The following is a 14665-nucleotide window of genomic DNA, read 5'->3' on the forward strand; positions in this document are numbered from 1 at the left end:
TTTACAAAGAAAGTTATTTTATTCCACTAGTAGGATAAGTGTTTTTACCATTCGATTAATTTTTTAACGGTTAGATTTGCAGCAAAAATAATTTTGTGTGGTGCTCTATAAATTTTTAATACGGACATGCACATATCTAACTATTAAAAAACTAATTTAACTATTAAAAATACTTGCTCCACTAATGGAAAAAAAATAACTTGTTTCACCATAAAGATTTCCTGTTATTAACAAAAAAAAAAAAAAAAAAAAGCTTAAAGATCAATTGTCAACATTAGAAGCTCAGGGGTAATTTCTCAAAACATGGAAAGTTTATGGCCTATTGTGCGAAACACCTTTTTTAGCTGGTTAAGAGTGAATTGGGTTTTTGAGATTTTTCAACCCAATTGAGTGAGTTGATTTTAAATTTAACCCACCCAATCAACTCAAAGTTTAAAATTAACCCACTCAATTAAATTTTAGATAGTTTAGATGGGTTAATCGAGTTGAACATAATAAAAAAGTAAAAAAATAAAAAAACTAATTATTCAACCTAAAATAAAAAATGTATAAAAAGAAAACTTTTATCACAATATTAGCCTTATAAAGTTTCAAAATTATCACATACGTTATAAATCAATATAAAAATAAAATATATGTAAAACAAGTTCAAATATAGAAGTTGTAAACTAAAAAACAAACAAGAATAAAAGTTCATACAACATAAAACATAATAAATTGTCAAGTAAATAATGTAAAATATAATACAAAAATTATGGCATTGTTTATTTCATGACTTAAGTCATATTGTTACAATATTTTTTCTCACATAAATTCAAATTCAACTTTTTTATTACATTATTTTTCTCGTACACACACAACTTAAATCATAACTTAAATTGTGCAAATGAACACATTTTATATACTATGAGATAGAAAAATATTTATTTACATAAATAAATATATTAGCTGGATTCGGATCAATTTAGATTAAGAAAAACTTAACCTAAACCCACTTAATTAACAACCGGTTGGATGAATTGGGTTGATCTCTTTAATCGAATTGATCAAATTCGAGTTAAAAAGGGTTGCGGGTGGATTAATTAGGGATTGTTCTTTTGGAGTGTAATTTGAGTATAGTTTTTAAGTTGAATTTGAGTTATAACTTGAGTTAAAGTTGTAACTTGAATAAAATTGAATAAAGTTAAAACTTTAAAAAATGTGAACTTGAATAAAATTAAAACTCAAATTATCTTTTTTTTGAGTTTTTTAGACAAAAGAACGTGCTTAGGTTTGTCGGTTGTCGGGTCTTTTGTTCACCCGATTATTATTCTATATAACTGTTTACAAACAATGACCCTCGTTCCCCTGCTTCTTATCCTAAAACCCGCCGAAAAAGCTCTCATTTTTCCCCTTTGCAAAAAAAAAAAAAAAAAAAAAAAACCCCTCATTTCTCTGCTTATTCCATCCATCTTTCAGCTTCTGTTCGAGCTCGTAAACATGGTGGACCTCTTCGCCGGAGCTCTTCTCTCCGCTATTGTTCAGGTCTTGATCGAAAGGCTCGCTTGTCGCGAGGTCGTCGATTACCTTTTCGGCAAGAGCCTCGTCGTTAAGCGTCTCGAAGAATTGAAAGTCGTCTTGTTGTCCGCTAACAAGCTTCTCGACGATGCCGAGGAGAAGCAGCTCAGCGACCGCAATGTCGGAAAGTGGCTCGGTCTGCTCGCCGACGTCGCTCTCGAAGCCGACGACTTGGTAGACGAGATCAATTACAAAGCTCTGAGCAACGAGCTCGAAAGCCGGCACAGAACGAGTAAGTTTCTTAGGCTTTTCTCGAACTCGTTTATGAATGGATTTGGACCGGAGATTGAGGAGGTAATTCGTAGATTAAGACTTCTAATTGATCAAAGAGATGTTCTTGGTCTGCAAGAGAGTGTTCAGAGGAGATTTTTGCAAAGACCGATAGTTCATTTGGTAGAGGAATCCGATGTTTACGAAAGGGATTTTGATAAAACGTTTATTGTTGAATTGTTGGTATCAAGTGATTGTGGCGGGCGGAGAATTTCCGCGATCCCCATCGTGGGCATGGGCGGTATTGGGAAAACTACTCTAGCTCAGCTCGTTTATAATGATGATAGAGTAGATAGCTATTTTGATGTCAAAGTTTGGGTTACTGTGTCGGATGAGTTTGATGTTTCCAGAGTGACGAGAACAATATTGGAGACGGTGTCATCGCGAAAATGCGCAATCGACGATTTGTATCAGCTTCTAGTTGACTTGAGGGAGGCTTTGAGGGAAAAGAGATTTCTTTTTGTTCTTGACGATGTTTGGAATGAGAATTATCATTTATGGGATGCTTTGAAAAGTGCTTTCGAATCTGGAGCGCATGAGAGCAAGATAATTGTGACCACTCGCAGCATAATTGTTGCAAGGATGGTGGCGACCGGGCATATTCATTACCTGTCAGGCATGTCCGAGGAAGGTTGCTGGAAATTATTTTCAAGACATGCCTTTAGCACTTCTATAGAGGTAGATGCTTACCCGGCTCTGCGAGAAATTGGAAGAGAAATTGTCAAAAAGTGCAACGGTCTCCCCTTGGCAGTAAAATCTCTTGGAGGCCTCCTACGGCCAGAACGGAATCTAAGTATTTGGGAAAGTATATTGAGGAGCAACGTATGGGAATTGTATGAAAAGAAGAGTGAGATTCTTCCGGCTTTATGGTTGAGCTATCGTTATTTGCCTTCACATTTAAAGCGTTGTTTTGCCTACTGTGCAATATTTCCAAAAGATTATGCATTCCAAAAAGAAAAAATAATATTGTTGTGGATGGCAGAAGGTCTTTTGCAGCCTAAGAAAGGAAAACGGATGGAAGAAATTGGAGAGGAGTATTTTCAAGATCTAATATCGAGGTCATTGTTTCAACGATTAAGTCCAGATAAATCAACTCTCTTCATGCATGATCTTGTTTATGATTTGGCTACTGTTGTGTCAAATGAATTCTGTTTCGATTTCCATTATGCAGCATGTTTCATCATGCATGACCTTGTTAATGATTTAGCAAAGTATGTGGCTGGAGACTTTTGTTTTAGGTTGGAGGGCAACAATTCACAAGAAATTCCAAAAAGTGCTCGCCATTTTTCCTATATGAGATCAGATTATGAAACCTCCAAAAAATTTGATTCGCTTGACGGAGCAAAGTGCTTGCGCACCTTCCTACCGTTGAACTTATCATCATCTGAAAACTTCTTGAGTGAGAAGGTGACCACTGATTTATTACCAAGTCTAACACGCTTACGGGTGCTGTCTTTGTCACATTATAGTAATCTGACGGAGTTGCCTGATTCAGTTTCTAATTTAAAACATCTGAGGTATCTGGACCTTTCTCATACTGGAATCAAAATGTTACCTGCTTCTATCAGCACTTTGTACTACTTGCAAACATTAAAGTTATCAAATTGTTTCTCTCTCACTCAGTTGCCATCCGACATTGGAAGACTAATTAACTTGCGTCATCTTTATAATGATGGAACAAACTTAAAAGAAATGCCATTGCAGATATGTCACTTGAAAGATCTCCAGACATTAACTATGTTTGTTTTGGGAAAAGGCAGTGGGGCTAGCATAAGGGAGTTGGGACAGCTTCAAAATCTTCGAGGAACCCTTTCTGTTTTGGGGCTTCAAAACATTGTTTGTGCTAAGGATGCTTTAGATATTAGCTTCAAGGATAAGAAGCACCTTAAAGAGTTGGTGCTGGAGTGGGATGCTAATGCTGTTGTTGATGATACTCAGAAGGAACGGGAACTACTTGACAAAATGCAGCCTCATACAAACTTAAAAAGACTGACTATCAAGAACTATGGTGGTACCATATTTCCTCATTGGTTGGGAAATCCTTCTTTCTCTAACATAGTTTTCCTATCTCTAATGGGTTGTGAAAATTCTCTCTCTTTGCCACCACTAGGGCAGCTACCTTCTCTCAAAGAACTTTCTGTCATAGGGTTTGATCTAGTTGAAAAGGTGGGCCATGAATTTTGTGGAGACTCTTCAGTTCAGCCATTTAGATGTTTGGAAATTCTGAGATTTGCGGATATGTTGAGATGGAAAGAATGGCGTTGTTTTCAAAGAGGACCTAACTGTGGATCTTTCCCTAGTCTTCGGGAGCTTTACATTGAAAATTGTAAAGAGCTAACTGGCGATTTTCCCGACCATCTTCCTGAACTAGCAGAACTTGGGATCATTGATTGTCCGCAACTTATGGTTTCACTTTGCAAGGCTCCAGCTCTTTGTCAACTAGACCTGGTCAACTTTCGGGAGAAAATTTTGGAGACTATTCCACCAGAATTATCGTTATCGTGGCTCTCAATTGCGGAAAATCATACCATAGTATCCCTACCTGATAAAATAGTATACAACAACACTCTTGAAGAGTTGAACATCTCAAACTGTCTTTCCCTTAGTTGCCTTCTTAAGGGTGATGATCCACCTCCAACTTTGAAAGTACTAGGAATAAGCGGCTGCCTGAGGTTAGAGTTCCCTATGTATGGTTTCAATGAATTCATTGAAAGCTTGTCAATATGCTTTAGTTGTTCCTCCCTCAAGTCCTTTCCATTGCACTTCTTTCCAAAACTAAATCGTTTGCATATAGAGGGATGCGAGTATTTGGAATCACTGTCATTTCCAGAGGAACATTTTCAAGCACTTAGATCTCTGCGTTTCGTGCAAATTTCCGAGTGTCATAACTTTTTATCTTTTCCAAGAGGAGGACTTCCTGCACCAAACTTGACCTGGCTTGTGGTTGAGAAATGTGAGAAACTAAAATCTCTCCCCCAGGGAATGTACTCTTGCCTCTCATCTCTACAAGTATTACGTTTGAGTTACTGCCAAGAACTCTCTTCCTTTCCCAAGGGAGGTTTGCCATCAAGTTTACGCTCTCTTTCGATTTTATCTTGTGAGAAGCTCATTGCTGCTGATGAGTGGAATCTTCAAGGACTTTCATTGCTTAGAGATTTCAGTATTGGTGTTAATAGTGAGTGTGAACAGTTGAAGTCCTTTCCCCAGGTGGGAATGCTGCCTCCTACTCTTACCTCTCTTTACATCTCGGGAGTTCCTAACTTGAAGTCACTGAACCATGAGGGACTTCAACATCTCAAATCTCTTAAAGAGTTAAAGATCCATAACTGCCCTGAGCTTCAGTTCATGCCGGAAGGGCAGCTTCCTTCCTCACTTCGTTCTATACAGATCTGCAACTGTCATTTGCTGAAAGAAAAGTGGCAAGGAAAAAACAAAAATGACTGGAATAAAATCGCTCAAGATGCTTGCTTACAGATTGATGATGATGTAATTTTTACAAGTTAAAAAAGTATCACATGTGCTTAATACTCGCGTCTGCACTCCAGAACGTGCTGAAACTCGTGACAAACAGAAAGGTTGCAAGTTTGTTCCAAGTCTTCTTGCAACAGTTGCAGCCATCTGATTTTTACCTCAATTTGATGCTTCTAAGAATGTTCTAATGGTTAGTTTTTTGAAACCAAATTTTATCTTAAAATGCCATCTTCATGGTGTTGATGTCAAATAATAAAATTTGTCAAATTGTTGCAGGAGAAGGGCTTGCCAGTTATGCTCTGTTCAGAGTTTCTTATGGGAACAAGTGCAAATTTTTGCATAGAGAACCAAAAAAAAATAAAGCCAGAGAAGAAGAAGTGGTCTCAACTTGTGTCAACTTGTGTATGTGATAAAAGTGTACTTTGTAGAAGTTTTATGAACATGGGCCCTTGCTAAAATAGAATGATGGCGGGGACTGAAAATCGTGCTTATCTGCTGAAAAGCTTACTTTTAGAGAATGTTAACAAACAATGGACCTGTACATGATATGCTGATAGAAAACGATTGATGGCATCTTTAGTGCGAATGGCATGTGGCTCAAATGTTTGGCTCTGTTTAAATGGTCTTGATCTGATTTTGTATCTATAAATCTCTTAAAGCTTTACCAGTAAAGGCTCTGGACTATTTCTGTAAGCCTTTTTTAGGTATGACTACTCTGTTTACTTGCCGAATGCTTGAGGGTATCTAATTTATGTATTTATAAAAAGGAGAATTTTTTGTGGTATATAAAACAAAATCTACTAGTGAGACATAATTTTATACCAGCAGATTAAAAATAGTATAACAGTTAAATCAGAATTTGATGAAAATTTTTTATTTTTATTTTTCTAATCTTTTTTCTTCCTTTAACTCGGTCCCACAGAAAACCCTAAAAAAAGAAGCTACAGGCTTATGGCTATAGTAATTTTTTTTTTTTCTTTTTTCTGTTGACCCCACTAAAGGCAATGTTGAAAGATATGTTGTACTAATGTGAAAGGAAGGGCCAAAGAGATGCCAGGTATACTCCAAAACAGTTAGATGAAGTTTCCTAGCAATTATTTGCAAGCATGCTTTGACAGTAGGAAAATTCGTTGTAAACACTGGTTATGATATTGTATATATTTTTAAGATTCCTTTAAATCGTTTCCAATTATTTAATTCTTCACGGGTCTAATGGAGAGAATTCGAAGTAATGCCTGATGATGAGGTGATTTACTTTTGCACAAATCATTTGCTTTTGGCTTTTGAACTATTCAACTATCAATCTTATTTGGCTATTTGCAGTGGTCTGATTATGATGTAGTTACTTGCATAATATCAGTGTCCTAATTGTAGGGTCCGTTCTTATCTTCTGTGAGTCACTGACAATGCTCTTCAATTCTAATATTCAACAGGAAATTACAGAAGAGAGAAAACAAAACAAAGGGTCAAACAAATTGTTGACTTTCCTCGAAAACCAATTGTGGACTTTGCTTTCAGAATAAATAATATTTGGGAATAAACTTGTGGACCGTGTAGAGTTTACTGCTCTATGATTCAGATCATCAAATCCAAATCCTCTCCAAACAAACCCAGAAAAGTCCCAAATTTCTTCTATTGTTTCCAACCGATAGATTCCCTTCATCCATCTTTGTGTTTCTTCTTAAGTGCAGAAGCATGGCTGAACTGGTTGGTGGAGCTTTTCTCTCTGCTTTTCTTCAAGTTTTGTTTGACAGATTGGCTTCTCAGGAGGTCGTGGACTTCTTCCGTGGAAAGAAACTCATCGTTGACCAGCTCAAGGACTTGGAGATAATGCTGTTGTCAGCAAGTGCAGTGCTAAATGATGCTGAGGAGAAACAGATGGAAGATCAAAACGTTAGGAAGTGGCTTGATGAGCTCAAAGAAGTAGTTTATCAAGCCGATGAGCTGGTGGACAAGATCAATACTGAAGCTTTGAGCCGCAAGGTGGAAGGTCAATCAGAAAACAACAACATGAGTAAGATTTTGATGAAACTCATCCCTTCTTCCTTTACTGCATTTGACAAGGCTGTGAAGTCTAAGATAGTGGAGATCCTTCATAGATTAAAACTTCTTTTGGATCGAAAAGAGGTCCTTGGCCTAAAAGCAGGTGTTCAAAGTAAACTTTTACAAAGATTACCTGCTCCTTTGGTTGAAGAATCTGGTGTTTATGGAAGGGATGTTGATAAAGAGGCAATTATTAAACTGCTGCTAGTGGATGATGTTAGTGGCAATGAGATACCTGTGATTCCAATAGTGGGCATGGGTGGCATCGGCAAGACCACTCTTGCTCAGATCATCTTCAATGACAACAGGGTGAAAGAATATTTTGAGTTAAAAGCATGGGTTACGGTATCACATGAATTTGATACTTTCAAAACAATGAAAACAATTTATGAAAGTGTCGCCTCTCAAAAATGTGATATTGAGGATCCCTATAAGCTTCAATTCAAACTAAAAGAGGCTTTGGAGGGGAAGAGGTTTCTCTTTATTCTGGATGACATTTGGAACGAGAGTTATGATAGCTGGAACGTGTTGAAAAGCTCTTTTAATTTTGGAGCTAATGGCAGTAAGATCATTGTGACAACACGTAGTAGAACCGTTGCATTAAAGATGGGTAATTTTCCAATTCATGACTTGCATGTAATAACGGATGAAGATTCTTGGCAGCTATTCGCAAAACACGCCTTTAATGGTGTTGACTCAGATGCATATCCAGATTTACAGAAAATTGGTCGTGAAATTGTTACAAAGTGCAAGGGTCTTCCTTTAGCAATAAAATCGCTTGCTGGTCTTTTACGTTCTGTGTTTGATCTAGAAGAATGGAGAAAAATACTAAAAAGTGATATATGGGAGTTGCATTTGCAAGAAAATGGGAGTAGTGAAATTCTTCCAGTATTATGGTTGAGCTACCATTATTTGCCTTCACAACTTAAGCGATGTTTTGCCTATTGCTCAATATTCCCCAAAGGTTACAATTATGAAAAGAGACGTCTAATTCTGCTGTGGATGGCAGAAGGTCTTTTGCAGTCTAAAGCTGGAAGACCAATGGAAGATGTAGCAGAGGAGTATATTCGTGCTCTGATATCACGGTCATTGATTCAACGATCAAGTTCGAATGAGTCAACTCTTGTCATGCATGACCTTGTCCATGATTTGGCTACTTTTGTCTCAGGTGAATTTTGTTTAAAGTTGGATGAGAATAGCTTGTACAACCTTACAAGTAAGACTCGTCATTTGGCATCCGTTGGAGGGTTTGAGTTAATGAAACATGCGGATTTATCTAAAGCTGAGTTCTTGCGCACCTTTCTATTGTTACAATCATTGGCCTTGCAAGGAATATTTCTGCCATCAAACCATTTGGTTGTGGATGAACTCTTGGCAAGAACTGGAAGATGCTTGAAAGCACTCTCACTGCCTCTATCTTTTATCACCGAGTTGCCTACTTCAATTGGCAATTTGAAATATCTAAGGTATTTGGACTTATCTTCAACCGAAATTAAAGAAATACCTGAAACTTTATGTACTTTGTACAACTTGCAGACACTGCTGTTGGCTTATTGTACAAACCTTACTCAGTTGCCAATGAACTTGGGAAGCCTGATCAACTTGCGCCATCTTGATATTAGTAATACTGTTTCTTTAAAGGAGATGCCACCTCAAATTTGTAATCTAAAAGAGTTGCAAACACTGACCGGTTTTGTTTTAGGAAGAGATGGTGGTTCCAGCATTAAGGAGTTGAGAAGGCTTCAACATTTATCCAGAAGTCTTCATATTTGGGGGCTTGAGAATGTTGTCGATGTTGGAGATGTGTTGGAAGCTAATCTAGAAGAGAAGAAGTTGAAGGAGCTGACCTTGGAATGGGCTATTAGTGGCACCGGCGCTGACAATTCCCAAAAAGAAAGACAAGTACTTGATGCTCTCCAGCCTCACACGAACCTTAAACAACTTTCTATCCATGGATACAGAGGTACAAGGTTCTCAAATTGGGTAGGACATCATTCCTTTTCTGATATAGTGGAGGTGCGTCTGCACTATTGTAAAAGTTGTTTTTTCTTGCCACCATTCGGGCAGCTACCATCCCTCAAAAAGCTTGAGATATGGGGATGTGATAGTGTAATGATGGTAGGTCCAGAGTTCTACTCTGATGGGTCTTTTATGTCTAAGCCATTTCAATCTCTAGAAATTTTGCATTTTTGGAACATGCCAGAGTGGAAGGAATGGTCATTTGCTGAAGGTGATGGAGTTTTCCTCCGTCTCAAGGAGCTTCTTTTGGAAGATTGTCCAAAGTTAAATGTGCACTTGCCAGATTCTCTTCCTGCCTTAATTATGCTTCAAGTGGTGAACTGTAAACAGTTGATGCCTTTTCTTCCTAGGGATCAACAAATGGAGAGTGCATTTCCATGTCTTCAAGTAATGAAGATAACTGGTTGTCCAGAGCAGAAGTCATTTCTTAAGGGTGGGTTGCCTTCAAGTTTATGTTCACTTAGCATTTCCTTCTGTGATGAGCTTAAAGCTTTAGACGAGGGGTGTCTTGGAATCCTAACCTCCCTCAAAGAGTTGGAGATTCATGATTGTGAAAAGTTTCCGGGTCTGCCAATAATGACACCCTCTTCTCTTCTAAAAGCCAATCAATCCGAATCACTTGGTACAAGAAGCAACAGCAGGTGTGGGGTCTGACCCAGTTTTTCCAATATTTGTCTAATTTTCAGTGCTCTCTCTCTCTCTCTCTCTCTCTCTCTCTCTCTCTCTCTCTCTATATATATATATATATATATATATATAATTAATCTCTTACTTTTACATCAATTAGACGTATTCTTGTGTGAAGTACAATGACTCAAATTTTTAAGTGTGCTAAATAGATTTTGATTGACCACACTAATAACACGACAATCAAGAATTCAAGATCATAGATGCTTAGCTGGTTTTATACCAAATGCATACCAGAATATCTTCTAATTATGCCATTTTTATTGTCTGTGATGTTAAGCATCAATAGCTGTAGCTTATCATAGTCAATATGGACCTTGTTGGTTCCTTTTGCATTTTGGGCAGACTTGTGAAGTTGATACCTTCATCAAAAGTTCTCCTGCAATATTTATGTTTCAAATTATTCTGCATAGGTCTGGATCTGCGAGGAGGGAAGGTGTGGCGCTAATAGAAGTTGCTGACTCTTCTAGTAGCGAAGGAAAATACCGTGAAGGAGAAACGCCAGAGGTAGATGGCTTTATGAGTGCTCGGTTGCTGCCGTACCTGCATGTTTTGTGAATTCTCCTATTTTTGCACAGTCTCCATTAACATTGTGATTTTCATAGATCTAACTTCTTTCCCGTAAATAATTTTTCTTTACGATCCTATGTAGAGTTCATTGCTTTCCTTGGTTGGCTTTGTATATACTTTGGAATAACTGATAGAAACCTCATGCAGGATAGTAAAGTAGCTGAGATTACTACTGCTCAAGCTAGAGGAGGAAACGATATCCAGGATATTCCTTGGGAAAGGCTTAGCATTAAAAGAGAGGAATACCGCCAAAAGAGGTTAGAGCAGTACCGGAATTATGAAAATGTCCCTTTTTCAGGAGAGAGCTCAAGAAGGGTAAAATCCAACTACATTCCATCAATTGGTTTAGTTTTTTGTTATTTCGATTTCACTTTGGATTTTGACATGAGTAATGTTGCGCTTATTAATAATGGTTAACCTTGACTAGAAAATATCAACAATGATTGGTGATAACAGCTTAGATCGTGTTTTTCTTCTCCATTGTAATCAGGATTGCAAAATTACAGAGAAAGGGTCTACTTACTATAAGTTCAGACAAAATGTGCGATTGATCAAACCAAGTATTCATCATTTCCAGGTTTGCAGTGTGGCTTGCTTTTTTAGCCTATGGATGTGAAGCTGGTGCTTTTCCGCTTTCATGAAATTAGCTTTAAGATTTCTGCATTTGTCTTTTTTTTTTTCCTTGTAAAATTAGGGTAGGTAGGTAGTTATTTTTTTCTCTCTCTTCTAATGTTCGCCAATGCAGCTCAGGAACTTGGTCTGGGCTACTTCAAAGCATGATGTCTACCTTAATTCGCATTCTTCAATCATCCATTGGTCATCGTTAACTTCCAGTAGGTCTGAGGTTCTCAACATTTCTAAACATGTGGCACCTTCGGAGGTATTGTGGACGAAAAGTTTTGAAGTTTTGACAAACTACTTCCGATTTCATTACCTTTATCGATGTAAGCTCTTATGTATAATTCACGTTATAATTCTCTCTTATAGAGACATCCTGGAAGCTTGTTGGAGGGATTTACACGGACTCAACTTAGTATGCTCGCAGCAAAAGATGAACTCCTAGTTGTTGCAGGATTTCAAGGAGAACTAATTTGCAAGGTTAGTGAACTAGTTAGTGAATGAATCTAATTAACCATGGTTAGTGATCTTTCAAAGAGCTTATTACTAGTTTTCCTCTCTTAGCCATCTAAGCGTAACTTACTCGCCATAGCTGAAAAGTCTTCTTTTGGATTTGAAGCAGCGTCTTGATTGGCCTGGAGTTAGCTATTGCTCTAGGACAACTTACGATGATAACGCCATAACCAATTCTATTGAGATTTATGAAAGTCCCAGGTTGTTATTGCAGTCTTATCGTTGCTCTGAACTAATTTTCCAAACATGAACCTAGCTAATCCAGATATTCTAAATTTCAGTGGTGCACTTCACTTCCTAGCTTCGAGCAATGACCGTGGAGTCAGAGAATTCAATATGGATAAATTTCAGCTTTCTAAACATTTCCGATTCCCTTGGGCAGTAAATGTGAGTTCCTTTCGTTGTGTTTTCATTTTCTTTACATAAAAATTTGGGGAACTTCTAAAAATGTGCAAGTCCCATGCGGGATTCAAGTGCTTTTAGTCAAATTCATATCTTCGGAAGTCGATTTGGCATTTCTCTTGGGAAGATTCAATTGTATGAATAATGCCTAGCATCCTTTATTCTATTGCTATACTGATCTCTCCTCCTGTTTGCAGAATACTTCTCTGAGTCCTGATGGTAAACTTCTTGTGGTCGTTGGGGACAATCCAGATGGTTTATTGGTGGACTCCCAAACTGGAAAGGTTCTCGGATCTCGTCTACTTTCTGATGATGTTAATTCACGTAAAACTTGAAACACATACTACGTATTATACTGATTTGATCTGTGATTCTTTTGCAGACTGTGACTGCATTTCATGGACACTTTGATTACTCATTCGCCTCAGCATGGCACCCCAATGGTGTCACTTTCGCTACGGGAAACCAGGACAAAACCTGCAGGATTTGGGATGCGCGTAATCTGTCCAAATCCGTTGACGTTCTGAGGGGCAACCTTGCAGCCATTCGCTCAATCCGATTTACTTCAGATGGCTGTCATATGGCAATGGCAGAACCTGCGGATTTTGTTCATGTCTTCGATGTCAAGAGTGGATATGAAAGAGAACAAGAGATTGATTTCTTCGGTGAGATAGCCGGGATATCATTCAGTCCAGATACTGAATCACTTTTTATTGGGGTGTCGGATCGTACATACGGAGGCCTCATGGAGTATGGCCGGCACCAGAACTTCACTTGACTATGACTGCTTGCACTTATAACTCCAAGCACAAGACAGATTTCTTTATCCTGATTAGTTTATTGTCGTTTGTTAGAAACACCATATTCTTTGGAGTTTACATGACTTTCTTACTGTCCCTTCGACGGGATTTTCCTATATACATAGAGGATGCCGAATGATTTCTGCTCTTTCATCTTTGGGTTTTGAAAATATTGGGACCCTGCAGAACTTTTTTGGTTCATATTTTATAATAGATCAGTTAGAGACCCTGTTGAGAATCAAACACAAATGGAAAGAACATATTGTGCAACTCCAGAAAGAACATATATGTAGAGGTGAAAACTCCACTTATAGGGACACCAGTACAGCTTGCATTTACACACACACACGTGTATGTGTGTGTGTGTGTGTAGATTCATTTGTTCTTCCTGATATTGTTGTTACTTGCTAAATTAATCTCGCAAGGATATTCATATATAGACTGTAATCTTGTCGCCCATTTAAATGGTCCTTGAGCTGTCGGCTCTGGTTGGCCGTTTGTTTGCCTAAAAAACTATATCATCCTGAAAAAGATGGAAAAGCATAAAACGACAATAAGTATAAACGGCAGATATATCAAACCTACAAGTTGTGTTTCCATTGCCACTTTGTATTTTATGGTAGATTAAATTTGGCTTTAACAGAAACGACAATAAATTTAAGTGTGTGTTTGGTAGGAGGGAGAGATGGAGGGAGGGTGAGGGGTGGAGGGAGAGAGATGGAGGGAGAGTCCTAATCTCTTGTTTGGTTGGAGTGAGAAGGAGAGAAAGAGGAGAGGTGGAGGAAGACTCTCCACCCGGCCCATCATTTTACATTCCTCCTCTAATGGAAGGATTCATACAATCTACTCATTAGAAATTAAAAAAGATCATTTTATCCTTAAAAAGTTTAACATGAAATTAGTAAAAAGGATGAAAAAGTAATTAAATAAGCATTCATTCATCTATCATTTTAACTCTCCCTCCATCCTACCAAACAACACAAAAGATTATCATAATCCTCACTATCTCTCTAATTCTCTCCATCCCTCTTATCAAACAGAGCCTAAAAAACAAAAAAAAAGTAGATAAAAACATGTCACGAACATAATCGACAATAAATCTAAAAAACAAAATATCCTACAAAACGAACGACGATCCATTTTTGAAAAAGGTCAAAATGTGTAGGCGATGAGAGTACAAAAACGATATCTATTAAAAACGACCATACAGTACAAACGACAACATCGCACAAAAACGACAACAGAGATAGTGAATAACGAGCATAAACAATAAATAAGGGTATAAAAGCATTATCTGTTTCAAACGAAAATACATTTGAAGTGAAAACTGAGATAGACATTATGCGGAAAGGAGAATATTTGCCATTACGACAATATAATAAAAAAACGACGTCTCTCGTGAAAGACAATAAGTTGCAAACGACAACATATACTCTAAAGGACCAAAATCATAAACGAAAATATCCTAGGAATAGAACAACCGCGGATTTTCAAAACGACCAAAAAGCATAAACGACTAAAGTACAAGAAAAGACAACATTCTTTGTATATATGCAGAAAATGACAATATCTGCTATAAGCAACAACATTCTTAAATACGACAACAGTCTTGAAAACAACGACGTCTTTCATGAAAGATAGTAACATCTAATCGATAGCATGTGCTAGAAACGTTAATTTATATATATATATATATATATATATATATATATATA

General features: G+C 37.5%; 2 protein-coding genes across 3 annotated transcripts; both read left to right on the forward strand.

Annotated features, from left to right (window-relative positions):
- Nucleotides 1-1423: 1423 nt before the first annotated feature.
- Nucleotides 1424-6052, forward strand: LOC112094551 (putative disease resistance protein At3g14460). The gene is made up of 2 exons (XM_024175735.1): nt 1424-5488; nt 5575-6052. The coding sequence occupies exon 1, from the start codon at nt 1480-1482 to the stop codon at nt 5329-5331; it is 3852 nt and encodes a 1283-aa protein (XP_024031503.1). The 5' UTR covers nt 1424-1479; the 3' UTR covers nt 5332-5488; nt 5575-6052.
- A 433-nt stretch (nt 6053-6485) lies between these two features.
- LOC21384629 (putative disease resistance RPP13-like protein 1) lies at nt 6486-13308 on the forward strand. 2 transcript variants are annotated; one of them, XM_024175733.1, is made up of 11 exons: nt 6486-6544; nt 6732-10001; nt 10461-10554; nt 10765-10932; nt 11108-11194; nt 11363-11497; nt 11605-11715; nt 11855-11949; nt 12030-12135; nt 12348-12434; nt 12533-13308. In XM_024175733.1, the coding sequence occupies exons 2-11, from the start codon at nt 6994-6996 to the stop codon at nt 12926-12928; spliced, it is 4287 nt and encodes a 1428-aa protein (XP_024031501.1). In that variant the 5' UTR covers nt 6486-6544; nt 6732-6993; the 3' UTR covers nt 12929-13308. The 2 variants fall into 2 exon arrangements, with proteins under 2 accessions (XP_024031501.1, XP_024031502.1); XM_024175734.1 differs by having other exon boundaries at nt 11858-11949; nt 12533-13306.
- The last annotated feature ends 1357 nt before the right edge of the window (nt 13309-14665 follow it).

The sequence above is a fragment of the Morus notabilis genome, unplaced genomic scaffold (assembly GCF_000414095.1).
Source record: "Morus notabilis unplaced genomic scaffold, ASM41409v2 Scaffold1648, whole genome shotgun sequence".
Taxonomy (NCBI): Eukaryota; Viridiplantae; Streptophyta; class Magnoliopsida; order Rosales; family Moraceae; genus Morus; species Morus notabilis.